Source organism: Sinocyclocheilus rhinocerous, unplaced genomic scaffold, assembly GCF_001515625.1.
Source record: "Sinocyclocheilus rhinocerous isolate Xijiao unplaced genomic scaffold, SAMN03320098_v1.1 scaffold824, whole genome shotgun sequence".
Classification (NCBI taxonomy): domain Eukaryota; kingdom Metazoa; phylum Chordata; class Actinopteri; order Cypriniformes; family Cyprinidae; genus Sinocyclocheilus; species Sinocyclocheilus rhinocerous.
This window is the reverse complement of record NW_015628342.1, coordinates 268703-295171: the sequence shown is the minus strand read 5'-3', so window position 1 is coordinate 295171 and position 26469 is coordinate 268703. Positions and strand designations below refer to the sequence as shown.

Sequence of the window (26469 nt, the reverse complement as noted above, 5' to 3'; positions counted from 1 at the left end):
TTTTTTTATTAATAGTGTTTTTAAACGTTTTTTGCTGGATGTTCAATTAACATTTTTTAAACGTAACTAGGCCTACTTGTTTCAGGAAGTTTAGAGAACATTCAAATGTAACATTCCCAAAAAGTTTCCAGCTAATAGAATGGAATATGGAACATTGGTATAATCAAGAAAACACATTTTTAAAGAACTGGACATTTTAAGCATTCAGATGTAACGTTTTCATAATAACACTCTTCTTTATTGTTAGTTGTCTTTGTTGTGTACGAGGCAGCTGTACTTTCTCCTTTTGTTCTCTCTAGTAAAATAAAGGATCAATGTTTACTTCCTAAACCCAGCTCTCTTTATGAGGCCCTGATGGCTTTCTGTTCAGTGCTGCTCTGGATAAAAGCTCCAGACTGCTGCTTTTGTAGAGCAGTGAATTTCCCCGTCATCATTTGGTATTCTGCTTACTGCGGCCGAAATGATCACACACACACACACACACACGGAGACGCAATCTCAGCCGTCAATGGGCATCCACGCAACACTGACTCCATCAGGACGGGATCTCATGGCGCTTTACAGTGCGATCAAAAAAGCAATTATATTATTCAAAGGGATTTACCATTTCCGCTGTGGGAGAGGGGTGTCAACTTTGGGCTTTTCTAAAAGGGGTAGAGTTCAATCAATCCGATCAATACCTCAGGTTTCCATGGCCTTTCATCAAACGGGTAAGAGCTGCTCTCACACCGCTGGTTTATCTTTGCTCGCTGGCAAATGTAAATCAATGTGTGTGAGAGGAAACGTCCAGTGGAACGGTCCTCACCACACTGCCGTCGTTCGCTCGGATCCCTGAAAGACCCAGCCGTATGAAATCGATCTGTTCTGGCCTGTATTGAGTATCAGCTCACACCTTCAGTAATTAATGAGGAACCCAAAGACCAGCCTGTTTCATCAGCCTCTATATATTGAAATCTGTAAGAAATCAGATTGAATTTAATTTGAAGTATAAAATATCCTAAAGGAATGCTACTGATGGTTAATGGAAAAATTTGGAAACACTACAACATAAATCAAATAAAAATTGACTAAAATTATTTTCAATTCAACTGGATGAACTGAAATTTGGGGGAACATTTTTTAAATGTAATTTCTGTTTGTTCTGAAAAACATCAAGCAAAATGCATGGAAATGAAAAGAAAAAAAACCGATAATAAATAAACTATAACTGTGCAAAGGATTGCTAATGGAATATGCATCATAATTTGGAAGCAATGCTGAAAAAATATATATATATATATACACTGTCTAAGATCCTCTAGATCTTCAGAAATTCAGAGATAAATTAATTAGAAAAAAAAATGGATTTTCATTTTAGGATTATATTTGATTCTTTCTGGATTCTCTGAGGATTCTTATGTGCAATAAACAAATTGTGTAAGTATATATATATATTAGATGGTATATGGCCATTTTAAGGCTATTGGCATCAGCAAACAACTTTAATAAAACATTTTTTTGTGAATTTTTAACAATTATATTATTATAATACATATCAATGTACTGGCTACTGATAAACCCAATAAATCGTATTTGTCCTTTTCGGACTGAATCCATATTCCATTATCATTCCTGAAGGATTTTTTGACCTTTAAATGTATTTATATTCATTCATATAATCTAAAATCAGTGCCACATTTTTACATCTCTGTTTCATGTGACTAATTCCGACTCCATTACTATGTACATTATTTTCTTTTACCTGGAAAAAGAGCGCAACAAAAACAAACACAACACACATGAAACATTAATATTAAGCAACAGCCCACACGGCCTACATGACGTCAGCGGATAAGGAAAGTATTTTCAGAGTTAGAGCAAACCATTACATTTTACTGCAATGAGATGCACTGATGAATCATTGACTATAAAACCAGGAACATGCATTAAGGTAAATTTCACGTTGTAGTTTTACTCTGCCAGTTCTCTCGGTACATTATGTCCATGACTTCACAAAAACAAACCGCTGTCTGATCACCACTGAATTATACATGCGGATGCAGCTGAAAGCTAGTTTCTGAAGAGAAAAGCAGAAAACCTTAAGATCTGATGCTTTGCATGATCTTAATGCAAGAAAAATCAATGCAAGAAAAATCAAAACGGAGAATTAGTGATCTGCCAAAATGGGTGCAGATATCTAGAGAGATTTAAACACTTATTTTACAATATTTACACAAAATGTATTGAATTAGGCTGTCAGCAGATTTTATATATCAGGGTTATTATAGTTAACTAAAACTAAATCCATTAAAGCATTTTTGGTACTTGAAATAAACATTCAATGAAAAATAAAATAAACATAAAAACTTAAACCTATTTTATTTCAGCTAGTTGGAAAAAATATGGCAAAAAATAAAACATTACTAAAACTTTAAGGAAAAACTAAATGAAAACAACAAACAGTAAAATAAAAACAATTAAAATATTAATAAAATTATAATAGCATCTCAAATATACTATGCTACTGTATATACTATACTGTAATAACACTGATATGATATGTTGCCCAAAAGACTTAATAGAATCAATAATCTAATAAAATAAAATAAAAAATGAAAATAAGTCAATTAATCAGCCTGGTTAATATTGCTCTATCACTAATTATAAGTCAACGTTTGCTCTAAAACTAGTAAATGCAAATGACTAAAACTAGTTTAAATAAAAATTCCCTACTCAATTTTGTTAGCTGAAGCACTTCTAATGCCATTTACAGAATCTTTAAATGTCCAGTCACATGCATCTTAAAGTCATCAGATTTACATGAGGGAGAAAAAGAGATACACAAAGAAAGCGAGAGAATGAGAGCGGTGGGTGACATCAGATCAATATTTCGCCACAAAACACGATCAGTAATGATGTTTTCACTTGTTCGCTGAAACCTCCCCATAACAGATGAGAGAAAATCACTCTTTTTTAAATTCGGCTAGTGTTTCATACTCTCACAGTCGTGCGATCTCTGGTGCAAACGCCGGGCCGCTCAAATGCTTCCGATCTCAACATCAACCATTTTCTAAGCATACGCTCTTCTGGAAGTGAACTGAGTGTGTGTGTGTGTGTGTGTGTTAGAGCGAGAGGACTTGCTAAATGCATTATGCTGTAGTCTTGCACTTAGCTGTGTCATTCTGTGCATGTGCGGATATCCTTAATGTGGAGGCCGGACACCTCGCCGAGAGATGGAGGAGGGGAAGGAAAGAGAAACTGAGAGAGAGACAGAGTCATGTGTTCTCTGCAGTGGATCATCTTGCTTGAGCCAGAACTAAATACAGTTATTTTGTAAATAACAAAAATTATTTGTTCACATGAATCACATGCATAAAGATATCAAGTATGTGCATGTCTGAAATACTGCAGGATCTTTTTTATCAACTGGTGTTTTTTGGTGATTTTAGAACTGTTGTTTTATCATTTCAAATCATACTGTTAAGTATTTTGGTTATAAAGTGTGTTTGTGCAACTTTCTAAAAAAAATAAACAACACTTGCTGTGATATTTGATATCTAATGCAATGATATTCCGACAATTTAAAGGCAATAGGGTAAACATTCTATCAAATACATAATACATACTTCCCCAGTTGATTAATCAGTACATTAAGACAATTGTTATGTAGAACAAATTTCTGATACGTTTAAATATGCAAGTGAGGCCTTGTGTAATTAAAAATGCACTAATTTGCATGGAATTCCAGAAAAGTAATCTGAACATTGGATAAAGCCAGGTACAAAATTCTTGTTTCATTTTGTTGATACATTAGAGGAGAAGGTTTTTATAGAGGGGATTCTGGATATCTCTTTTCATCACTCTGAAAATACTGTCAACAGTAAGAAAAAATCAATTTTTGTAATGTTTTTCAGAATAAAATGTTATAGAAATCAAAGCAAATGATATATATGAACAAACCCTGCAGTAAAAATCTTCAGACTATAGAGAGGAATAAAACTGCTAAGTTTGGTGCACGTAAGCACTGCTGAAGTGGAGAAAAATTCGGCTAGTGTTTCATACTCTCACAGTCGTGCGATCTCTGGTGCAAACGCCGGGCCGCTCAAATGCTTCCGATCTCAACATCAACCATTTTCTAAGCATACGCTCTTCTGGAAGTGATGTGTGTGTGTGTGTGTGAGTGTGTGTTAGAGCGAGAGGACTTGCTAAATGCATTATGCTGTAGTCTTGCACTTAGCTGTGTCATTCTGTGCATGTGCGGATATCCTTAATGTGGAGGCCGGACACCTCGCCGAGAGATGGAGGAGGGGAAGGAAAGAGAAACTGAGAGAGAGACAGAGTCATGTGTTCTCTGCAGTGGATCATCTTGCTTGAGCCAGAACTAAATACAGTTATTTTGTAAATAACAAAAATTATTTGTTCACATGAATCACATGCATAAAGATATCAAGTATGTGCATGTCTGAAATACTGCAGGATCTTTTTTATCAACTGGTGTTTTTTGGTGATTTTAGAACTGTTGTTTTATCATTTCAAATCATACTGTTAAGTATTTTGGTTATAAAGTGTGTTTGTGCAACTTTCTAAAAAAAATAAACAACACTTGCTGTGATATTTGATATCTAATGCAATGATATTCCGACAATTTAAAGGCAATAGGGTAAACATTCTATCAAATACATAATACATACTTCCCCAGTTGATTAATCAGTACATTAAGACAATTGTTATGTAGAACAAATTTCTGATACGTTTAAATATGCAAGTGAGGCCTTGTGTAATTAAAAATGCACTAATTTGCATGGAATTCCAGAAAAGTAATCTGAACATTGGATAAAGCCAGGTACAAAATTCTTGTTTCATTTTGTTGATACATTAGAGGAGAAGGTTTTTATAGAGGGGATTCTGGATATCTCTTTTCATCACTCTGAAAATACTGTCAACAGTAAGAAAAAATCAATTTTTGTAATGTTTTTCAGAATAAAATGTTATAGAAATCAAAGCAAATGATATATATGAACAAACCCTGCAGTAAAAATCTTCAGACTATAGAGAGGAATAAAACTGCTAAGTTTGGTGCACGTAAGCACTGCTGAAGTGGAGAAAGAAACTCTAGGCCTTTAAAAGATATGGATTTTCGCCATGTTTTTAGGAATAAAATGTTATAGAAATCAGTGTGAATGATATACAAACAAACCCTTCAGTAAAAATTTTCAGACTATAGAGAGGAATAAAACTGCTAAGTTTGGTGCACGTAAGCACTGCTGAAGTGGAGAAAGAAACTCTAGGCCTTTAAAAGATATGGATTTTCGCCATGTTTTTAGGAATAAAATGTTATAGAAATCAGTGTGAATGATATACAAACAAACCCCTCAGTAAAAATCTTCAGACTATAGAGAGGAATAAAACGGCTAAGTTTGGTGCATGTAAGTTCTGCTGAAGTGGAGAAAAAACTTTTAACATATGTATTGAAATCGAAATCTACAGATGCAAATAGGTAAAGTGTAATAAAATGAATTTTTTGAAATGTGTATTTTGGATGTTTTCTTTCCAGTTGTCTGAAAGACATTTTACGGACAAAAAACAGCCCAAAATCTTGACCAATGCATGAAACAAAAACAGCGGTTTTGCCTGAAGTGTCCTTAAGTGAGACGCAAGTGCAGGGTCACTGTATCTCTTGATCTCCATAAGGAACAGAACAAATGTTCTCTGATCAAGTGAATAAAAGGTCAGAGTTCATCTGGGTCTCAAATGATGACATCAGCGGTTCAAAGGTTTGTTGCCAGACAGAAACATCAGCACACTGATAGAGCCAATCAGAACGTTCACAAACAGTGTGTTGAAACAATGCTGATGAGGTAACACTCGTCAACAACAAGCCAACGATCCAATCAGCTTCACAAACACACTGAATGCTTACAAATGCACAAAAGTGCCACAGGTAAATAAGCAACACTGATTATTTAGATAGGTATTTTTGTTATCCGTATCTTTGTTTGGCAAGAAGCAACCTGTCTTAAAAGTACACAAATCTTGATTGCATCACATCCTAAAATGAAAAATCTGTCATCCTTTATCCAACCTTTATGCAGATCCAAACCCATTAGATTTTTCCATCCTTAAAAGATCAAAGTAGATATTCATGCAGCTTTTTTCCATACAAAGATTAAAAAAATCTATTTAGTAGCTCCAATAATAACAAGAACACTAAATCATACCATTAATCCATACTATGGCATATGAATGTTTTTACAGTACTTCATGGCTTTCTGGAGCTTGACAGATATGACTATATGAACTATATGCAAAATAATTGCATAAAGATGCAGGATTTCTCTTTTTGCATTAAAATGAATATATTCCTGAAGTTTTTATTATTATTATTATTATTTCTTTTTTTTGCAATGCCGAAGTCACGGGTTTCATTCCCAAGGAATGCGATGCAATTATCTGCCAAAAGCATAAACCTAAATGTACAAACCTAAAACCTAAAAAAAACAGGTTTGGAATGACATGTAGGTGAATAAATTATGCCAGAATTCGTTATCTATTCCTCTAACAAAAGCTGTATTTAAAAGAACATAAGACCCAACTGTAAATAATGGTCATGTTTTATTACGTAAGCTCTTATCAGCTTCTAGAAAAGCAAACATGAACCTTTCTCTTTCCTCATAGCTGAAGTTAAAAGTTGCCTATTCTTTTTAGCAAGCCACAGCAGAGTAAGAGACACGATGGTGTATAAACTGAAGAAAAGTTCATTTACATAATTCATCTACAGACCACTAATATGAAAACCGCTGGAATGCAAGAATAAAACCCAAATAAAAATAAAAGTTGACAGACAAATGAATCCCCCACAGACTCGCTCTATAAAAACATGTTTTGTCTCGCTGTTCGTTTACTGACAGGAGCATCACGGGCCGTTTTGTGGGGCTGAGAGACCAAAAACTTTGCCCTTTGCTCAGAATTTAGAAGCATTTTCAGACTTTTAGACCCCACTATAGAGTTTATCTGCTTAACTATGATTGGACTGATTGCAACATGACTACATGAAGTATGTGGCAAAAAAATACTTTTTTTTAATTATCTGAACTGTTCAGAGAGCTATAGATGAGTAAAACACATACATTATAGATATAAAAACATGAAACCATAGAATATTAATGTGTCTCTGGAATATATAAGTGAAACACAGATGCGTAACAGATGACGTTTCAGTACTAAATTAACATGATTTAATTTAAATTAATCTAATTTAATATCTAAAATATTAAAGAAAGCCATCGTAACACTTTACAATAAGGTCTCATAGTGAGCAATCATCTTTAACAACATTTATTACTCTTTTTTAATGTTAGTTAATACATTTTTTTTGTTTGTTCACGTTAGTTCACAGATTTTTTTAGAAAGTATCTGTAAATGTTGAAATTAAGTGCTATAGAAGTATTGTTCATTATTAGTTGACATTATTATTTACAACTAAATGTGTCCAAGACAGTATGTATGTTTTTCTCTAAGTCTAACAGTATTATTAAAGAGCCAGATGTTTACGTGTCAGGGGTGAGGCTGCAGGTAGTGCCTCAATATAAATATCTGAGATCCTATTATTGATTGTATCTTGTTTGCATTGTCTTTATTTGATCCCATTGTTTTTTAATAGAATACTGTATGATTTGAACTATGTAATTATAACATTTTTTAGTATGTATTTTTAATTACTATTTATTTTAGGGTGACTTGTAACATCTTGTCCAGGGACTACGGATGTAAAATAGCCTTGGCTAATTCTGGTACATTTACAGGAATGTTTTATTAATGTACAATGTCCCTGTCAACTAAATAAATAAATAAATAAATAAATAAATAAAAATAAATTAGTTCATGTTAACTAATGAAACCTTATTGTAAAGCGTTACTGCATAATCTTAATGATACAACAGGCAATGCTGTTTTTTAATAAAATAATGTTAGGACATCTTCCATGAGATTGGATTAGTCTGCTTCTGAATCAAAAGCAGCTTGACCACAATAACAAGAGTATCTGATAAACCAGTCGGGCCCAATCATATTTCTGCCGGGATTATTTCACTCTCTTAGCCCGTGTTTCACACTTATTGGGTTGAGAAGAGAATCTCATCACTAAAAGGTCCCTCAAAGCACCACAAAGCCATTATAATTATCAGACGCCGTCCTCTCTGGAGCCGCGAGGCGCGTCGCATCGCCCCGGTCTTTGTGTGAAGGTCACCGGGCGCATCCTTTTAAACATCCTCTGGAAAACATCTACGCTTCGTTATGCGTTGATTTCGCGTCTCATCCAGGCGGCTTCATCAGCTTTAATGATCCTTTTAAACAAGCACGGCTCAGAATAGCCCGCCAGGAGTCTTTTTAGCGCGGAGTCAGTCGGCTTGCTGGGAACGTTCTTCCAGCGTCAGCTTTACTGGAACAAGTCCGGATCGGGTTCCAGATCAATGGGAACTGGGTGCACACGTTTATGTTATTGTTGCCAGCATTAATGCCCTTTTAATCTTTAAGAGATTACCCGCATCGATCCGCCGTCGTTCAGCAACACATATTTGTTTGAGAAAGTGACATAACTCACACACATTACTGAACGACAGGATGGAAATAAATAGCAGTGCTGGCCAGGGATTTTGATCTCTTTGTCCTGGTTCTGCCCTTTGAGTAGTCCAGAAAACAACACACTGACAGCATGATGCCCGATTGGCCCAGCATTAAAAATCTTTGTTTTGCATCTTTGCTTTCACTTTATATTCAAATCTTACAAATTCATTCATCCGACACAACCTCATTGTGACAGTATACATATTCCAACTAGATATTCTAACTAATCACTTGCCGATATATCGGCCAGGTCATTTGGAGACTACTAAGCACTACAAAACTGAAAATGTGCAATTGCTATTTTTAAGAGAATTTCATATTATGCTATAAAAATTTATAATTTCATAGTGGTTTACACTGCTAAAATACTATTATCGGTTAGCATGTACGTCAGCGTTTATCGGCCAACCTCGTCTGTAGATATCGGTATTGCATTTGCCATTAAAGAACACATATGGGTCAACCATATAATATACAGTGGTGCCCAAATTTCTAAGACCACATTGAAAAGTCAGGATTTTTTCATGCGATTATGGAAATAAATAATAATTTACAGTGGCATCCAAATGTCTAAGACCACATCAAATATTTGGGATTTTTGTCATGCAAACTTGAAAATAAAAAATAAAAAATGTGACCAACTATCTGAGACCACATTGAAAATGTAAATTTTTTTCCCATGCAAATGCATAAATAATGATATACAGTAGTGTTCAGATGTCTGAAACCACAATTAAAATCTGGGATCTGGAAATAAACAATAATTTACAGTGACATACAAATGTTTGAGACCACATTTTTGGAATTAAATAATCATTTACAATGGTGTCCAATTATTTGAGACCAAATTGAAAATCTGGGATTTTTTCATGCAAACCTGTAAATAAATAGTTTTTGGATATTTAAGAAAAAAGGATGTGAAAATAAAGAAATATTTAAGTCGTTGCAACATTAGGATCAAATGTCAGTAAAGGAGTGTCACTGATCATGTGACTCTTTGTACAGATGGTCAGATTTCCTGAAGATGCTCTTTTATGATGGAGAACATGATCATCAAGTTTTGTTGTTCCAATGCACTAATGCAACTAAATTTTCGTTTCAACTTTCACTCAAATTGGTATTCTGTTAATATACTTTATAAATAAACATTTTGTATTAAATGACAAAAATGCAAGTGCTCTCAGACTTTCAGATATTTCATATCTTCCCTGTCTGTCTTCAATTGGAAAGCGAAATAGTCATTTGCAGAAGCCCAAATCAGGAGAGACGTTTCTCCGAATGCAGTCTGGCATGGGTTGGAGGTATATTTATCCATCTCCAGCGCTCTTATTTACGGGCCGGGACCCCGAGTTTCTCCAGCACTGGCTCTTTTTCAATCTCCTCTGTCCTGACTCGTATAACAGCGCTTGTCCCCTTTGATCATTTACTTAATAAAGTTGTTTGTCTCTGGCGGATGGCACAGGCCGAGGTTTGTCTCGATAACTGATTGCCTGCGCCGTGTGACTGGAATGAGGTCCAGTCAGACGTCACGTTTGATTTGACTAAATTAATAGTGCAAAGACAGGCTCATTTTCTCCTGTGAGATCAGGCACCTGCACCGCTATGCTTAAAGAAGACCAATAAGTCATGAAATAGCTATGTACCTTCAAGTATGAGTATATAATGGGGTTCAAAAATCCTTTTTTTTTTCTTACATTTTCTAAATAACATTTGACTTTAATGACAAGTTGGACTCTAAAAGTGCAAAACCTGAAGATCATGATTTAAGATCAAACAACATCTTCAATCAAAGCAAGAAAATCTGACCATCTGTACAAAGAGTCACATGAACAATGACACTCATTTACTTACATTCGATAAGTCACCTAAAAAAATAACTACTTTTTGTTTGAAATGTTCCACAAAACTTTGTTTATTTGCAGTTTAAATATTGTTAAATATTGTACATATATGTATATATATATATATGTGTGTATATATATATATATATATATATATATATATATATATTAAAATTGCTTAAAATTCACTGTTCTCTTTGGTGATTTTTTGACCCCACTGTAGGCCTATATGAAATTTGAATATATAAATCAGTTATCATCTGTTCAGCATTATATTATGCTGAATAATATACATGAATTTACAAATTTCATTCAAAAATAAAGGTTCTTTTTTGGAATTATGGTTCCATGATGAACCTCTACATCAATGGAATCTTTCCAATCCGGGGTCTTTAAAGTGGAAAAAGGTTCTTTAGAATTTTAAAATGTTCTTCACACTATTTGAAATGGTTCCTTGAGGAACCAAAAACAGTTCTTCTATGGCATCGCTTTGAAAACCCCCTGTGAAACCTTCATTTTTAAGAGTGTAGCTCTGAGTCAACATTACCATGCATGAAATTCAAGCATGAAAACAAAGCGGCCAGCAATTCTCTCTGGGTCAGACATTTCTGATGTCATGACGTGCAACTCCTCTAACAGCCTATTTTTGCTTCATTATTTGCGTCTTCTCTCCTCCAAAACGCCGAACAAAAGGCAGGTGCCGGGCTGCACATCTCTGCCTGTTTAACCCAAGACAAGGTGACGTTTTGTGCGTTGAGCTGAGGGTCACGCAGAGATTTCTATCAATAATTCATCGAGCCGCTGCAGCCTCTGTTCTTCTTTTCAATTCCCCTGCAGATCACATAATACCTTCCCCCCAACCCAAAGCCATCTGTGAGACCAGAGCCCTGCAGGGAAACAGCATTAAAGCACCTACGCCAACATCTCAAAGCACAGTTCTGCTTAAAATTGCATTCTTGATGAAAGAAAATGCATTTGTTTGCTTGACGAAACAATCGCCTTCTGTGGCCGTTCACATAGTGCATTTCATTAGCTGAATGCATCATATGCAAAGAATCAATGATGACATGTTTTGACAAAAATGCTCATGTTTTGGTATGTGATTTAACAGCTCAAACACACACTCCTTCTCCGAACCTTTTATTGACACTTAAATGCATTGTTCTTTAAGCGAAAGATGCACAGTTTGTGTGTTTTTCTCAGCTGAAGTTAATGCACAGGCTCGCACACTTGTGTTGCACAATGCATGAGGCATCAGAGCTGTCCATTATTTCAGTGAATAATTGTGCATCACCCTACAAATTAAAAAACAATGCGCACCATGCTTTTATTTTAATGCACTGATAGGATGCTCTTCAACAACACGACACCGTCTCTGACACCTCGCACGCCAAACTACAAAATTCAAGTCTTGCTTTTTCTTCATCCGAACAAAGGAAAAGGGGTCCTGCACCGCCCATCGCTAGAGGGGGCAACACGCCTGATGTAGAGGGGCAGGAGGGGAATAACAGTCCAGTAATTACCAACACATCCCTATTCAGCACCTCTCTGAAAGCTTTTCTTTGACTGAGAGAGAGAGAGAAAAGAGACCGAAGCGGCTCTTCCAAAGCATGCACTTGCAACATTTCAAAAGTAAATAAAGAACGGAAAAACTAAAAACGCTGGCTGAGCGATACATTGTTTCACTTAGGACGTTTGAAATAAAAGAAAAGCGCCGCGCGTCTGCGCATCAGTGAAAGGTTTTACGCAATAAATGCTCGCGCCAAAGACTAAAAATGGACACAGAAGATGTTCAAAAGCAGATACCTTGTCTTACCTGCAAGCCGAAGGGCCGACATCCTCTGAAACTCGGGCTCCTGTAACCACTTCCACATGCGGCGAAAGGTTTCGCGGCCGGACTTGAGTTTACTCCAGGGTTTGGGGTTCCGCAGCAGGTCGGAGAGCGTGCCCTGCGAGCGGCACAGCACCCGCCAAACACACACTCCTTCTCCGAACCTTTTATTGACACTTAAATGCATTGTTCTTTAAGCGAAAGATGCACAGTTTGTGTGTTTTTCTCAGCTGAAGTTAATGCACAGGCTCGCACACTTGTGTTGCACAATGCATGAGGCATCAGAGCTGTCCATTATTTCAGTGAATAATTGCGCATCACCCTACAAATTAAAAATCAATGCGCACCATGCTTTTATTTTAATGCACTGATAGGATGCTCTTCAACAACACGACACCGTCTCTGACACCTCGCACGCCAAACTACAAAATTCAAGTCTTGCTTTTTCTTCATCCGAACAAAGGAAAAGGGGTCCTGCACCGCCCATCGCTAGAGGGGGCAACACGCCTGATGTAGAGGGGCAGGAGGGGAATAACAGTCCAGTAATTACCAACACATCCCTATTCAGCACCTCTCTGAAAGCTTTTCTTTGACTGAGAGAGAGAGAGAAAAGAGACCGAAGCGGCTCTTCCAAAGCATGCACTTGCAACATTTCAAAAGTAAATAAAGAACGGAAAAACTAAAAACGCTGGCTGAGCGATACATTGTTTCACTTAGGACGTTTGAAATAAAAGAAAAGCGCCGCGCGTCTGCGCATCAGTGAAAGGTTTTACGCAATAAATGCTCGCGCCAAAGACTAAAAATCGCCACAGAAGATGTTCAAAAGCAGATACCTTGTCTTACCTGCAAGCCGAAGGGCCGACATCCTCTGAAACTCGGGCTCCTGTAACCACTTCCACATGCGGCGAAACGTCTCGCGGCCGGACTTGAGTTTACTCCAGGGTTTGGGGTTCCGCAGCAGGTCGGAGAGCGTGCCCTGCGAGCGGCACAGCACCCGCTGCGCGAAGATGGCCTGCGGGATGCTGTAGCGCTTGAGCTCGGCCATGATGCGCTGCGCTACTTCCCTCGTGTTGATCTCTTCCAGCTGACCCGAGCCGGAGCCCGGCGCTCCGGAGGAGGAGGAGGAGGAGAGCGGTCTGTCCCGGTTGGAAGCCAACACGGGCCCGTGGGATTGAGGGTGGCCCGGATGCCCGTGCATCCCGTTGAGGTGCGGCATCATGCCCGCCGCGGGGCCACCGAGGCCTCTGGAGAGATGCTGGTCACTTCTGGCCAGCATGGCAGTGTGCGCGTCGAAGTTGGAGCTCAGCATCTTATCGTGGCTGTGCGCGCCGTAGTTGTGGAGCGTCTGCTGCGCGTTGTGGATGGAGCCCAAGCCGTTGCCCAGAGGGGACAAACTCTGCCCCATCCCGCTCATGTCTTTGTGGTAGGGGCTGTAGAGGTTGCGCATCACCCTACAAATTAAAAATCAATGCGCACCATGCTTTTATTTTAATGCACTGATAGGATGCTCTTCAACAACACGACACCGTCTCTGACACCTCGCACGCCAAACTACAAAATTCAAGTCTTGCTTTTTCTTCATCCGAACAAAGGAAAAGGGGTCCTGCACCGCCCATCGCTAGAGGGGGCAACACGCCTGATGTAGAGGGGCAGGAGGGGAATAACAGTCCAGTAATTACCAACACATCCCTATTCAGCACCTCTCTGAAAGCTTTTCTTTGACTGAGAGAGAGAGAGAAAAGAGACCGAAGCGGCTCTTCCAAAGCATGCACTTGCAACATTTCAAAAGTAAATAAAGAACGGAAAAACTAAAAACGCTGGCTGAGCGATACATTGTTTCACTTAGGACGTTTGAAATAAAAGAAAAGCGCCGCGCGTCTGCGCATCAGTGAAAGGTTTTACGCAATAAATGCTCGCGCCAAAGACTAAAAATCGCCACAGAAGATGTTCAAAAGCAGATACCTTGTCTTACCTGCAAGCCGAAGGGCCGACATCCTCTGAAACTCGGGCTCCTGTAACCACTTCCACATGCGGCGAAAGGTTTCGCGGCCGGACTTGAGTTTACTCCAGGGTTTGGGGTTCCGCAGCAGGTCGGAGAGCGTGCCCTGCGAGCGGCACAGCACCCGCTGCGCGAAGATGGCCTGCGGGATGCTGTAGCGCTTGAGCTCGGCCGTGATGCGCTGCGCCACTTCCTTGGTGTTGATCTCTTCCAGCTGACCCGAGCCGGAGCCCTGCGCTCCGGTGGAGGAGGAGGAGGAGAGCGGTCTGTCCCGGTTGGAAGCCAACACGGGCCCGTGGGATTGAGGGTGGCCCGGATGCCCGTGCATCCCGTTGAGGTGCGGCATCATGCCCGCCGCGGGGCCACCGAGGCCTCTGGAGAGGTGCTGGTCCCCTCTGGCCAGCATGGCAGTGTGCGCGTCGAAGTTGGAGCTTAGCATCTTGTCGTGGCTGTGCGCGCCGTAGCTGTGGAGCGTCTGCTGCGCGTTGTGGATGGAGCCCAAGCCGTTGCCCAGAGGGGACAAACTCTGCCCCATCCCGCTCATGTCTTTGTGGTAGGGGCTGTAGAGGTTGTTCATGGCTGGTAGAGTCCTCTCGTCCCGCATGAGGGTGAAGCTGCCGCTCACGTTCCCAGAGAAACGCTGGTGGTGATGGTGGTGATGGTGCGGATGGTGGAATTTGTCGGACACGGTGGAAATCGGCGGCAGGGGCTGCAGAGGAGTCAGGGTGGTGTAGGTGCCGCTCATCCCGGATGGGGAGGTGTCGCAGGGCATGCTCATGGCGTGATGGAGCGGCAGCGAAAGCTCGGGACGGTACTCTCCTCCTGCGCCGCCGCCGTCCAGAATCGAAGCCATGCTGGAGACCATCGCGGACCGCGACGGCGCCACGGTCAGATCCTGGTGTATCCGCAAGGAAGCCCCCGGATTGCGGTTGTGATGGGGGCTGTGGCTGCTCATCAAGTCCTGCTCATGGCTTAGGCTGCCAATGTCCATTGTCATCTCTGGGTTCATGGCGTACGCATCCAAATCCTTGGCCAGGCATCGATAGGCGTTATAGGCAGTCTTCATTCAGTCCATTGATTTATGTCCAGCTTTGTGCCAGGGATGGGTTTCTCTCCGTATTTGTATTTCTTTTTTCCCCTCTCTTTCTCTCTCTCTCTCTCTCTCCTAAGGCCTCTCGGGTTTTTCCTCCTTTTTTAATAAATAAAAAACACCGATCTCTATCAGACGGGCCAGTGCTGATTTCTCCCCATGTCCGAGCCCTCTACTCCTCCTGCGTCTTCTGTTTGGGCAGCTGGAGGTGTTTGGGGTGGGCTTGCTCCGCGCGCACCCGACCCTGCTGAAAGGGGAGGAGTTTTGGCCTTGATTGACGCGCCGGCGGTCCAATCGCGTTCCTCGCCAGCGCGCCTCTGGCCAATCGCTGACGCTTCCACGAAGCAGTTCGGAGTCGCTGGCTTTGCATCTGGAATCGCGCGTCAGACGTGCGCTTCGCTGTCATTGCAAACGCATCGTTTATCCGGTTCATCCTCTACCAAACAACACAAAAATATAATCACATGAACAGGTCTATAAAAAATCCTGCAATGTAACTGTACACTCTCAGGAAAAAAGCTGCTAGGGGGTAAAAGGCACATCTTTGTGCCATATTTACGCCCAAAGGGCACATATTAGTACCTTAAAATTACATTTGAGTACGTGTACACAATAGTACTTTTTGAAAAAAAAGAGAAATTCTAGCTATATCTTTATTTTGTGCATCGTCGTGCAAATTACTGAATATTAGTTTTTTTTTTCTGTTTTTACTTCGATGGATCAATATCTATCTATCTATCTATCTATCTATCTATCTGTCCATCTGTCCATCTATCTATCTATCTATCCGTCCATCCATCTATCTATCTATCTATCTATCCATCTATCTGATTTCATCCATTGAATTTAAACACTGAACACCTGCACATAAATGTTGTATTTTTTCCCCCCGTGTTTTCTGCGAGTTAACCATTAATTTAACTCTTCCTCATTACATGCGTTGCATTTACAAGATTAATTATGCATATTAATTTTGGGCTCTGTAAATATAAATGCACACACTGTAAACTTGTAAAATTTTGCCAGGGTTGTTTTAAGGCTTTATTCTGTTTCCAAACACAATTTTACACCGCGTTAAATTCTAATGTCTAAAAAAGAATCAGAATTTGCGGTGCATGACTTCTAGATATACAAAAGAAGTGTACTTTTTACATTTTAGTAAGCTCTGCATGTTTGTTTTAAACCTCAAATCATAACCTTCTCGCGTTAGAGTTTCTCAGTGTAAATCGATCAATCCACTCGCGCAGTAACTTCTTTTACGCGCATTATGGTCTGATCCGGCTTGCAGTGATTCAGAAGGAACAGATTTCTCGAATGCCGGTTGCTATTTTGTTTGGAGGATGCGCAGATGTTGCTTTTGTTTAAAGCGACTGTAATTAAGGATGAGCGACAGAAGTCTGAAAAGCGTGACCTATTTTTCTTTTGATCAGCTGTCAGAGGAGGAGCAGGAGGTGCAGGGGGCCCAGTGTCCTCCCCAAGCCTCTCCCCGGCCTTTCAGCTGCCACAAATTGGAGGAAAAGTGTCTGTATAGGCTACCTGCTGCAGGAGATGCAGTGACGGACGCACACGAGCTTGATTCCTGCTCTGATGTTCTGCGAGAGCTTTTGTGCTGCTTTGCTTTGGCGCACTCCACATAACGCGAAGAATCACTGACTGAAAAAGGCCCTTATTCATGTCAAAGAAAATCGATATTTGAAAGAGAGAGAGAGAGAGAGAGAAACAGAGAGAGTCTCCAACGTGGACGTTGTTTTCTTTCGAAATGCATGTAAAAGTCTAAACACCAAACTCACTTTACCAGCTTTACATTCAACAAACGCAAATTAACAAACGTTCAAAGAGCTATTTTTTGTGATATTAGTTTACAACAATTAGTATTTTTTTAAGGCTTTTATAGAACCTAAAAAAACTTTTCACAACATTTACATTAAAATCACCAAAACGCATGAAAACAGAAAATATGCCTATTAAGCACTGACAAAACCTAATTTTTCTAATTTTCTAAATTGTAAAAAAAAAGAAAAGAAAAATGCCAAAATTTGCTACATTAATTTACACTTTGTGGGCCACCTTTTGACTTTAAAAAAAAAATATAGAAAATGGAATAGAAATTAATACAAATATGTTTCATTAAATGGCTAGAAACAGATATATGACATAATGATGATAAACAATTTTTTTTCTTAATAGTCAAGTGGGCATATTTACTAGCCTATGCAGATAAACTTAAAATTATCAAATAACCTCTCAGTAGGCCTATTACACAAATATGTAATTAAAAATCAACACACACCTAAAATACTTACGCAGACAGGTCTTAGACTATAAACCAGGATTAGGCCATAGTTCAATTAGGACATTTTAGTATTTTTTATTAACATGCCTTAGAAAAAAACATTAGGCTATAGTGCATCTTGAGACAAAACAAAGGCACTGATATATTTTAAGATCAGTCCCTGCAAGTTTCTTTCAGATGAAACAGCTCAGAATCACATTTTAGTAGCTTTGACTGTGAAACTGGGGGATTAATAAAGATAATCGGATGCTATTTAAATCCATTTAGTTTAGTTTTTTTTAAATGCAAAACAATTCTTGTTTTCTGTGAGATTTTTGATATGCATCTGATTGCTGATTGCACTATCAAACTGATAAATACTCTAATGTTTGTACTTAAAAAAAAAACAATAATGTAGACTATAAAGACTTACAGTAACAAAACGCGTTAGTTTCACGGCAAACGTTCAGATGTGATGAGATTAACTCATTTTGCGTTCATCTGAATGGATTAAGTGTAAATGAAACACACTTCAGTTTGTTACTATGATGCATAATTTCTTCTTTCAAGCTAAAAGCTGAGGAGGCTCGAGCGACTCTTGGATTGGGACAGTGTTTTTTGTGGGGGGGTTTTTTTCTTCCTCGCCCTGTCTTTCCTCATTTCTGTCGCTCTCTGGCCATCTGCTGTGTAAGTGCAGCACTATTGATCAGAATCAATGCGCCTCGGACCCCATGATGCTGTCGTTACCGTCCTGCGCTGCATCTGTTCGGGGCGCGTGCAGAGATCCGGCGGCTCTCGGTAAGTCTCTGACCTTCCTCCAGCATTAAACGCGGCTGAAATGCGCTTCTTTTGCTCGTAAATGCACGGCGCGTTACAAATCACATTACAGAGAAACGTCCACGAGGTCCGTCTGAATTAGTGTCGAGACGAACGGGAAAATTCAACCAGTGCTTTGGCTATTAAAGCCGTTTCATATTTTTATTGCGCCGCAGCTGTAAATATGACAAAACAGTCTTTGGCCTCGGCGAACATAACATGTTAACCTGCTGTTACAAAACACATTTGTTTGGACTTTTTAACTTTTACAAAGATGAGGTCTGTTTTCTGATATTCTCAGTGATTTTGCGTATTTAAAATGTAATTTAATTTGAATATGCAGCGTTAAGAAACATGTTCAGCCGAGAGGCATGTCATGGCATTAATGTCATTTTGTTGGCTGCAAGTATTCTCATTCTTTGAATTGTATTTACATAAAACATCAATATAATTTTGATGTCAAGCAAAACAATAACTATCAGATCTAAGTGTATTACTATTGTTTTATAGTTTATTTTTATTGTAGCTAGTTATATTATTAATATTATGCATTATTATTTATAACTATATTTTACTTGAAATGAAGATGATTTTAATGCGACGAACTGAAATAAACGTCCAGTATCTCAAGGGGCCTTGAGATCTGTACCTATACGACAAAACTGAACAAAATCACTTTTTAAAGGTTAAAACAAGAGATTTGAAAGTCTGAGGTGAGTTTACACGTTACAAGACTTTCAGAAAACATGTTTACACACACACACACACACACACACACACACACTCTGAAGGCAGTTGGTTTGAGTCTGTTGTTCGGATCTTGTCGTGCATGAAATGCTTTAACAGGTGCTCAGAGATTATTATTTTTTTAATTCTCTAATTAAGTTCGACTGACGTCACGAAGTTTCACAGGCGTGTAACTCTGTACAACTCAACTCATATCTCGCATGACAATAATGTTCGGAATAATGTAACAGATTAGTGAGAGATTTGTGTTAAGAATGCGGCATTAATTCATACAATTTTCGCGTTTTTTTTTTTGTTTTTAACGTGAAAAATCAGACTGAAATTAGTCATGCATAACTTTAAAACTCACATACGATGATCATTTATTCCCTATTTTAATTCTAAATGACTTAAAATTCTGTAGCATTGACAAAAGGGTCATGATTTCTTTTGATGAGCAATTTCAAAACAAACACTCATGGCGGTTAGTGAACCTTAAATAGTTGAAAAATTACATTTGAAACTATTTAAATTATTTTGAAGATTTAACGTAAGCTTATAAAGGGTTTAGAAACACCACACGACGTTAATATCTGACATAACATTACCTTTTGGCCGTGGTTTTATTCTTCCTGACGTTCACACGACATGAGTAGCCTGTTTAATTTAGGTTTGTTTTTGTCACGTGATGAAATAAAGTTGTTCACTTAATTTTGTTGTTCGAATATTGACATCGCTTTGCGACAAAATATGTATGGTCATTCTTTGGGAGTGAAGATTTCAGGTTTAATGCTCTGTTAAACGCATTTTACATTGAGATTTGTGTGGGATTTTAAGGACGCAGATTTGAAACGCTGAGCGAAAGGTCACAGGAGATCAGGTGACCCGTGACATTTGACCTCTCAGAATAACCTGATCACTAGAACAAGGATGTCAAACAATGCGAGGAAAAAGAAAGGGGGCTAAAATTAAATAATTCAACTACAATTATTTAATTGATAACCAAAATGGACTAAACAAATGTGATGAAAATTTTATTTTTATTTTTATGTTGTATGCTATGTATGTGTAGCCCAAAACAAAAATGCATGGTCCCCAAACCAGTGTTAAACTGAGGTCTGTGTGATCGTGCAGAGCCGGTTTGTTGAGTGTCTCTGATGATCATATTGATTGTTTTGAGTGTTCAAGGTTAATTAATAACTGCTCTTGCTTTGCATGTGTGAGCAGTTTAACATGGAAGTGCTTTAATGATCGTGTTTTCTCTAGAAGAACGCTTCAGTGTGGTCTCTGTTGCATATTTCTCCATGATATCTTCATCGTGTCTCGTTCTCTGTTGCTGAAAGGCTGTGTTTTGCTTGCTGTGTTTCAGGGGCCGTGACCTTTAACCCTTGACACGTTCACCTCATTGTGTCCATGAAAGAGACGAGCAAACACGCGTGGACGACGCCTCTGATACCTCACGCTGAAACCCTCCTCTTATCTGTATAAAAGCAAATAAATGGAATATAATAGAAATCTGTGTGTAATGCACGTAAACACTATACAGTAATCTAAAATATTTGAGGTATTTCTGTAAAAATATTTTGTTTAGCTTCTGAGTTTTGACATTGTCTATGGTTTTCATAATTAAAATGTACTAAATACAATAGAATACAAATAAGACAGCATTATAAAGCCTTGCTGTAACTAATAAGTCATACGGGGGAGGGGATATTATTATAAGAAATTGAACATTTAATTGAAACATATGGACTAAATGAAAATAATGGGGTGGAAACAACATATTCCATATATATACATTTTTATTTTTTTTAATTAAATTTAATAGATATATGACAACAATGCATATACAAAACATACAAAAAACTGTTGAAAACTTACATTTGGAAATATTTGAATTATTTAGACATTTTACATGATTGCAATTAATCTCACTACAAAAATAAAACTAAATAAAAATAAGACTTTAAAGCCTTGCTGTAACTAATAACATATAAGACATATAATAAAACATAAATATAAAACATAACCAATAATCCAAGATGGACTAAATAAAAATAATGAAAAAAATTGTAAAATAACATTTCATTAGTGTGTGTCTGTGAACTTATATATATATATATATATATATATATATAACAAAAATTAATTGTACTTCAATTTAAATTATGCATTTTTGTCGTGTGTGTGTGTGTGTGTGTGTGAGACAAAAATGCATACTAATTTAAATTGTAGTTAAAATGTTTAATCATCTAAAATGTCTGAAAATATGGAATAAATCATGCTGTGTTTTACTGAAATTCAAATGAAAACATTAGAGGATAAACACTATTACAAAACAGTTACTATTTGTGTGTGAGTGTGTGTGTGTATGTGTGTGTGTGTCTGTGTTTGAGTGTGTGTGTGTGTGAGTGTGCGTGAGTGTGTGTGTGTGTGTGTGTGTGAGTGTGTATTGATTATCTGAAGCTGGTTTGCATTTCTATCTTTTGCTCAGAACCACAGAAACAGTGTTCTGTACAATCATGTTTATGTCACTGCTGATGAACATCAGACTGTCTGAGATGACAAACCAAACCATATTCATTTACTGAATAATCCCAGAGCCTAAATTTAAGTTTCTAATAAACAAAAATCTGATTTTGTTCCATGCAACCAGCAGACGACTCTCATTATTCAGATTTTTTCACTTATAAGAATAATGTGTTATATAAAATCCTTTCCATTGCACATATCTTACAGCAAAAGCCGATAGGCCTATATGCTCTAGTTATGTTTGATATTATTATAAATATTATTATATCACCATTAGTTTACAGGCTTTGGTTTTAAGTTTAAAAACATCATGAATCATAAAAGAAGAAAATGTGCAAAATCTTCAGGAGCAGAGAAAGAAAGGCAAATGTGCTGCTTTTCCTTTTTCCTCCCCAAATTGATTTTCTATGAATCACCAACACAAGAAACACAAAACGGCAGAAATGTGCAGCGCACAAATGAAATTATACTAAACAAAGCGTCCGCTTTAACACAAGACTTAGACAAAGAAGCTGTACTGTACTGTCTGTCTGCAGCTCTGTGGTGAAACGAAGAGAAAAGACTGATGAATGCTGTTCTACTCGTCTGACTGCGCTTAACACTGTAGAAACTGTTTTTTCATGCACTGGTCAATTTTGAGATTTTGGGCTGTTGAGCTTTTTATAATCTTTTTTTTTTTTCAGATTACTGGAAAGAAAACATCCAAAATACACGTTTAAAGGGATGTTTTATTGCACTTTTCCATTTGAGTCTGTAGAGTTCAATTCCAATACATTTCTTTAAAGAGTTTTTTGTCCACTTCAGCAGCACTTACATACACCAGAACTTATAGTATAGTTTTATTCTTATCTATATTCTGAAGATTTTTACTGTGGGGTTTGTTCACATATCATTCACATTGATTTATATACCATTTTAATCCTGAAAACATGGTGAAAATGTCTTTTTTTCTGTCTGTTGACAGTATTTTCTGATTTATGGAGTGATAAAATCATGAATCCAAAAACCCCTCCAGAAAAACCTTTAACTCTAATATGACAACACAATTAAATGAACCTGGCTTTATTCAATGTTTAGATTTCTGTTCTGGAAAAATGGGCAAATTAGTGCATGTTTAATTAGACAATGCCTCATTTGCATGCTTAAACATAACATTTCAGAAAAATTCTAATACAAAAAGTGTTTGCTATTCTTAATGCAATCAGTTAACTGGGGAAGTATGGTGTTGTCTATTAGTTAACATTTTTACCCTACTCACTTTTAGAGTCTTGCATTAATAATTACTTTCAGCAGAGCAACCAAATACAGTCATATCAAATACCTTTTTTACTCAAAAATTTAGATGATACCACAAAGTAAATTTTAATTTTAAATTTTATAAAAAATTATTTTAAAATGTTATTAAATTTTTTTGTTGAATTACTTAAGTTCTAAAAAAGTGCAATTCATTTTAATACAATATAGTTGGATATGAAGTAACATTTAATATTGGCCCACGGCCCTGAATCAAACTTGATTTTTGGCACTTCGTACTAAAAAGTGTGGACACCGCTGATCTAAAGAGACAAAGCCGATGGGCTGTTACATCATTCGGTTTAAACTTTGACCCCTCTTTTTAGGAACAAAGGTCAAAGGTCAAAGAAGACACGCGAGCGAAGCGCTCTGACAGCAGGACACATAAAACAAACTAACTTTAACATAAACAACAACATGTGTGTATTTATATTTAACATAAAAAAACTATGTGTGTATGTATATTTAGACAGAAAAAAACTGGTGAATATATTAGTTTTTTGTCCTTTGTGTTGCTGTATTTTAATGGCAACGCAGTTTTATGTATAGTGCACGATAGGATATGCCATTAATGCATTAGAATATAAAAAAGGATGTTTTTTCTCTAACAGTGATCAATGTTTTCTCTTCCTCCGCATATGGATTATCAATAACATGTCGCTCGTGTTGTTCTTCTTGATTGACGTTTGTGTTTTAAATCATGTTCAGAAGGACGTTTCTACTTAAACATCGTCACGTGACGTTCTTTAATGGTGAAGTATTGAACTTTCCCCACAGATTTCACCATATAACCTGATTTATGATAACTGTAAACAAAACACGGCTGAAATGACTGCTTAAGGAATATTTCTGATGGCCATTAGACTGTCAGTCGCAGCATCCGCAGATAAATCTGTGCTGGACAGCAAACTCATAATGTCATAATGTTCAAGAAATGTAATTTGTAAAACTATAATAACTGGCACATGTGAGACACGTTTGATGTCTGAAACGGACGTTTATTTGTTTGTTCGCTCTGAGACATCACCATCTCTGTTTATAATCAAACTGATCACACATTAGAAGAAGAAGAAGAAGAAAATAACATTCGCACACTCAGTGTTCACTTCTCTACTCTTAATTAGTTTCGCTTAAAATTCACTGAAATTAATCTTGTGAAAGTCGAGATCTGCCGCGCCTCGTCTTACAATCGAAACACATTCAGAAGACAGGAAACAAAGACAGATACAATCAAAAGAAGTCGGTGTTATCAAAAGAACTGCATTCGACTTTCACGAAAGAGCCCAGAACCGTTCTCTGGGAGAGTTGGGTTCAATCTGAGGGAAATCATATCCAGATGATGTCTGTACGGTAATGAAAGAGTGAAGAAAATAGTGAAGAAGTGTCTAAAACATGAACACATCAATGAAAAAAAATTATAAAATGCAGAAAATGTCTATACGGTAGGTTGTTTTTATACAGTTACTTCTCATGGGCTGCATTTATTTGATCAAAAATACAGCAAATACTGTAAAAATTGTGAAATATTATTACTATTTAAAACAGCTGTTTTCTATGTGAATATATGTTAAACTGTAATTTATTTCTGTGATGCGCAGCTGAATTTTCAGCATCATTACTCCAGTCTTCAGTGTCACATGATCTTCAGAAATCATTCTAATATGCTGATTTGCTGCTCAAGAAACATTTCTGATTATTATCAATGTTGAAAACAATTGCGCTGCACAATATTTTTGTGGAAACTGTGATACATTTTATTTTTTAGGATTCGCAAATAATTAGAAAGTTCAAAAGAACTATATTTATTTGAAATGGAAATCTTTCGTAACATTATAAATGTCTTTACTGTCACTTTTGATCAACTAAACGCATCCTTGATGAATAAAAGTATTCATTTCTGACCCCAAACTTTATATATGATATATACATATCCCAAAATATCAAAACATTACATTGTAGCAACAAAATCTGGCATGATACTATTAGTGTGAGCAATAATATCACAATTAAGTTTAGATGTGAACACTTTTAAAGTGTTTTGCATACTTTTAAAACACTTTTACAAACAAAACAAAAACTCCTTGCATCAGAAAAAGAAAATCTTGATCCCACGAGACGTTTAGACGTCGCCTGACAGACTTTTGCGTGTGATGCTCTTTGGTAAATGTCATTATGTTGGACAGACTGTTTTTTGGGTGTTAAAGGCTTTTAACATTCGTTTGCTTTTTCGCAAAAACATGACGATTTTAGATGTGCATACAGTATATGCATCGTACATTGTAAATAATATGACCCAACAACATTACTGTCAGTGATAAACAGACACATGAGCATAATCAAACTGACACATGGGTTCAGAGAAACTTTGTAGACGTTCAGTGTTTTGCAAATGGATCCTCAGTAATATGATCAGGCCAGAACTGTCTCGGCCAATCACATCGCTTGTTAATCATCTCAGCCAATCAATTTGTTTGTTAATCCGCTTGGTCATGCAAAAACAAATTTGCATGTGGAAACCATTTTAGCAAATCACTGTCAGACTAAATAACCACACGCTTGGCCAATATAATGTAGAATTTATGCTGGATAACTATAAAACATTAAACGCATATACAAATGATGATTATGAAGATGCTTCTGCTGCATTTCAGTAAATGATGTTTCATATAAAAACAGTTTTGTCACTGCATTCGGTTCAGTCTTACCTATACGGCAAAAAAATATTTTTTTCTGGCTAAAATATATTTTAAATATATGCTGTAAACAGTGAAGCTCAATGAAATATATTTTAGAAATTTAAAATATATCTTCTTACAACCTTCATATCCCAAAATATTTCAAAATGTATTTCAGTGGCAGGAAAATACATTTCCAGTCTTACAGTAACCTACATTTAGGTTTTATTCATTATTTATTTTTATGTGACATATGTGAATGTTTTCTTGGATTGAAATATATGGAGGGCAAAATATATTTTTAAAATGCTTTAAAAATATATTTATATTTTTAAAATATATCTTCAAAAATATACAAAAAAATGGCCAAAAAATTTATTGGTAAAAAAATATATTTAGGTAATAAATATATTTTGAAACATATTTGAACAAATATATTTTTGACCATTTTTTTTTTTTTTTACATATTTTGAAATATATTTAAAAAATATATTTTTTGCCGTATGGGTTCAGAAAAGCCAGAGACAAACAACACTAGCATAATCTTTAGCAATACATATGCTTTTATATTATCATCTATAAAACAAATTCTGTATATTAAAAAGAGAGGAATAAATGTTAAAGAAGACGTGACACCTGGTTTTCAGCACACACAGAAATATTAAACATTCATGAAGACATGAACTGACATCATTCATAATCATAAACGATATTATATGTAAAGTAAACATTGATATTTCTGCAGCTCTCACGAGCCAATCACAGCCTCTCCTTGAGGAAGCCCCGCCCAGTG

General features: G+C 37.2%; 1 protein-coding gene across 3 annotated transcripts in view; it reads right to left on the bottom strand.

Annotated features, from left to right (window-relative positions):
- Window positions 1–15596, bottom strand: part of onecut2 (one cut homeobox 2) — a 23203-nt gene extending 7607 nt beyond the window's left edge. Inside the window, exons 1-2 of one of the 3 annotated variants that reach the window (XM_016548950.1) lie at window positions 14397–15596; window positions 12249–12409 (exon numbers count right to left, since the gene is read on the bottom strand). In XM_016548950.1, coding sequence (XP_016404436.1) covers window positions 12249–12409; window positions 14397–15338 — 1103 coding nt within the window. In that variant the 5' untranslated portion in view covers window positions 15339–15596. Of the gene's footprint in view, window positions 1–12248; window positions 12410–14245 lie in introns of all 3 variants that reach the window. The other 2 variants (XM_016548949.1, XM_016548951.1) reach the window with 2 other exon arrangements.
- Window positions 15597–26469: the final 10873 nt, after the last annotated feature.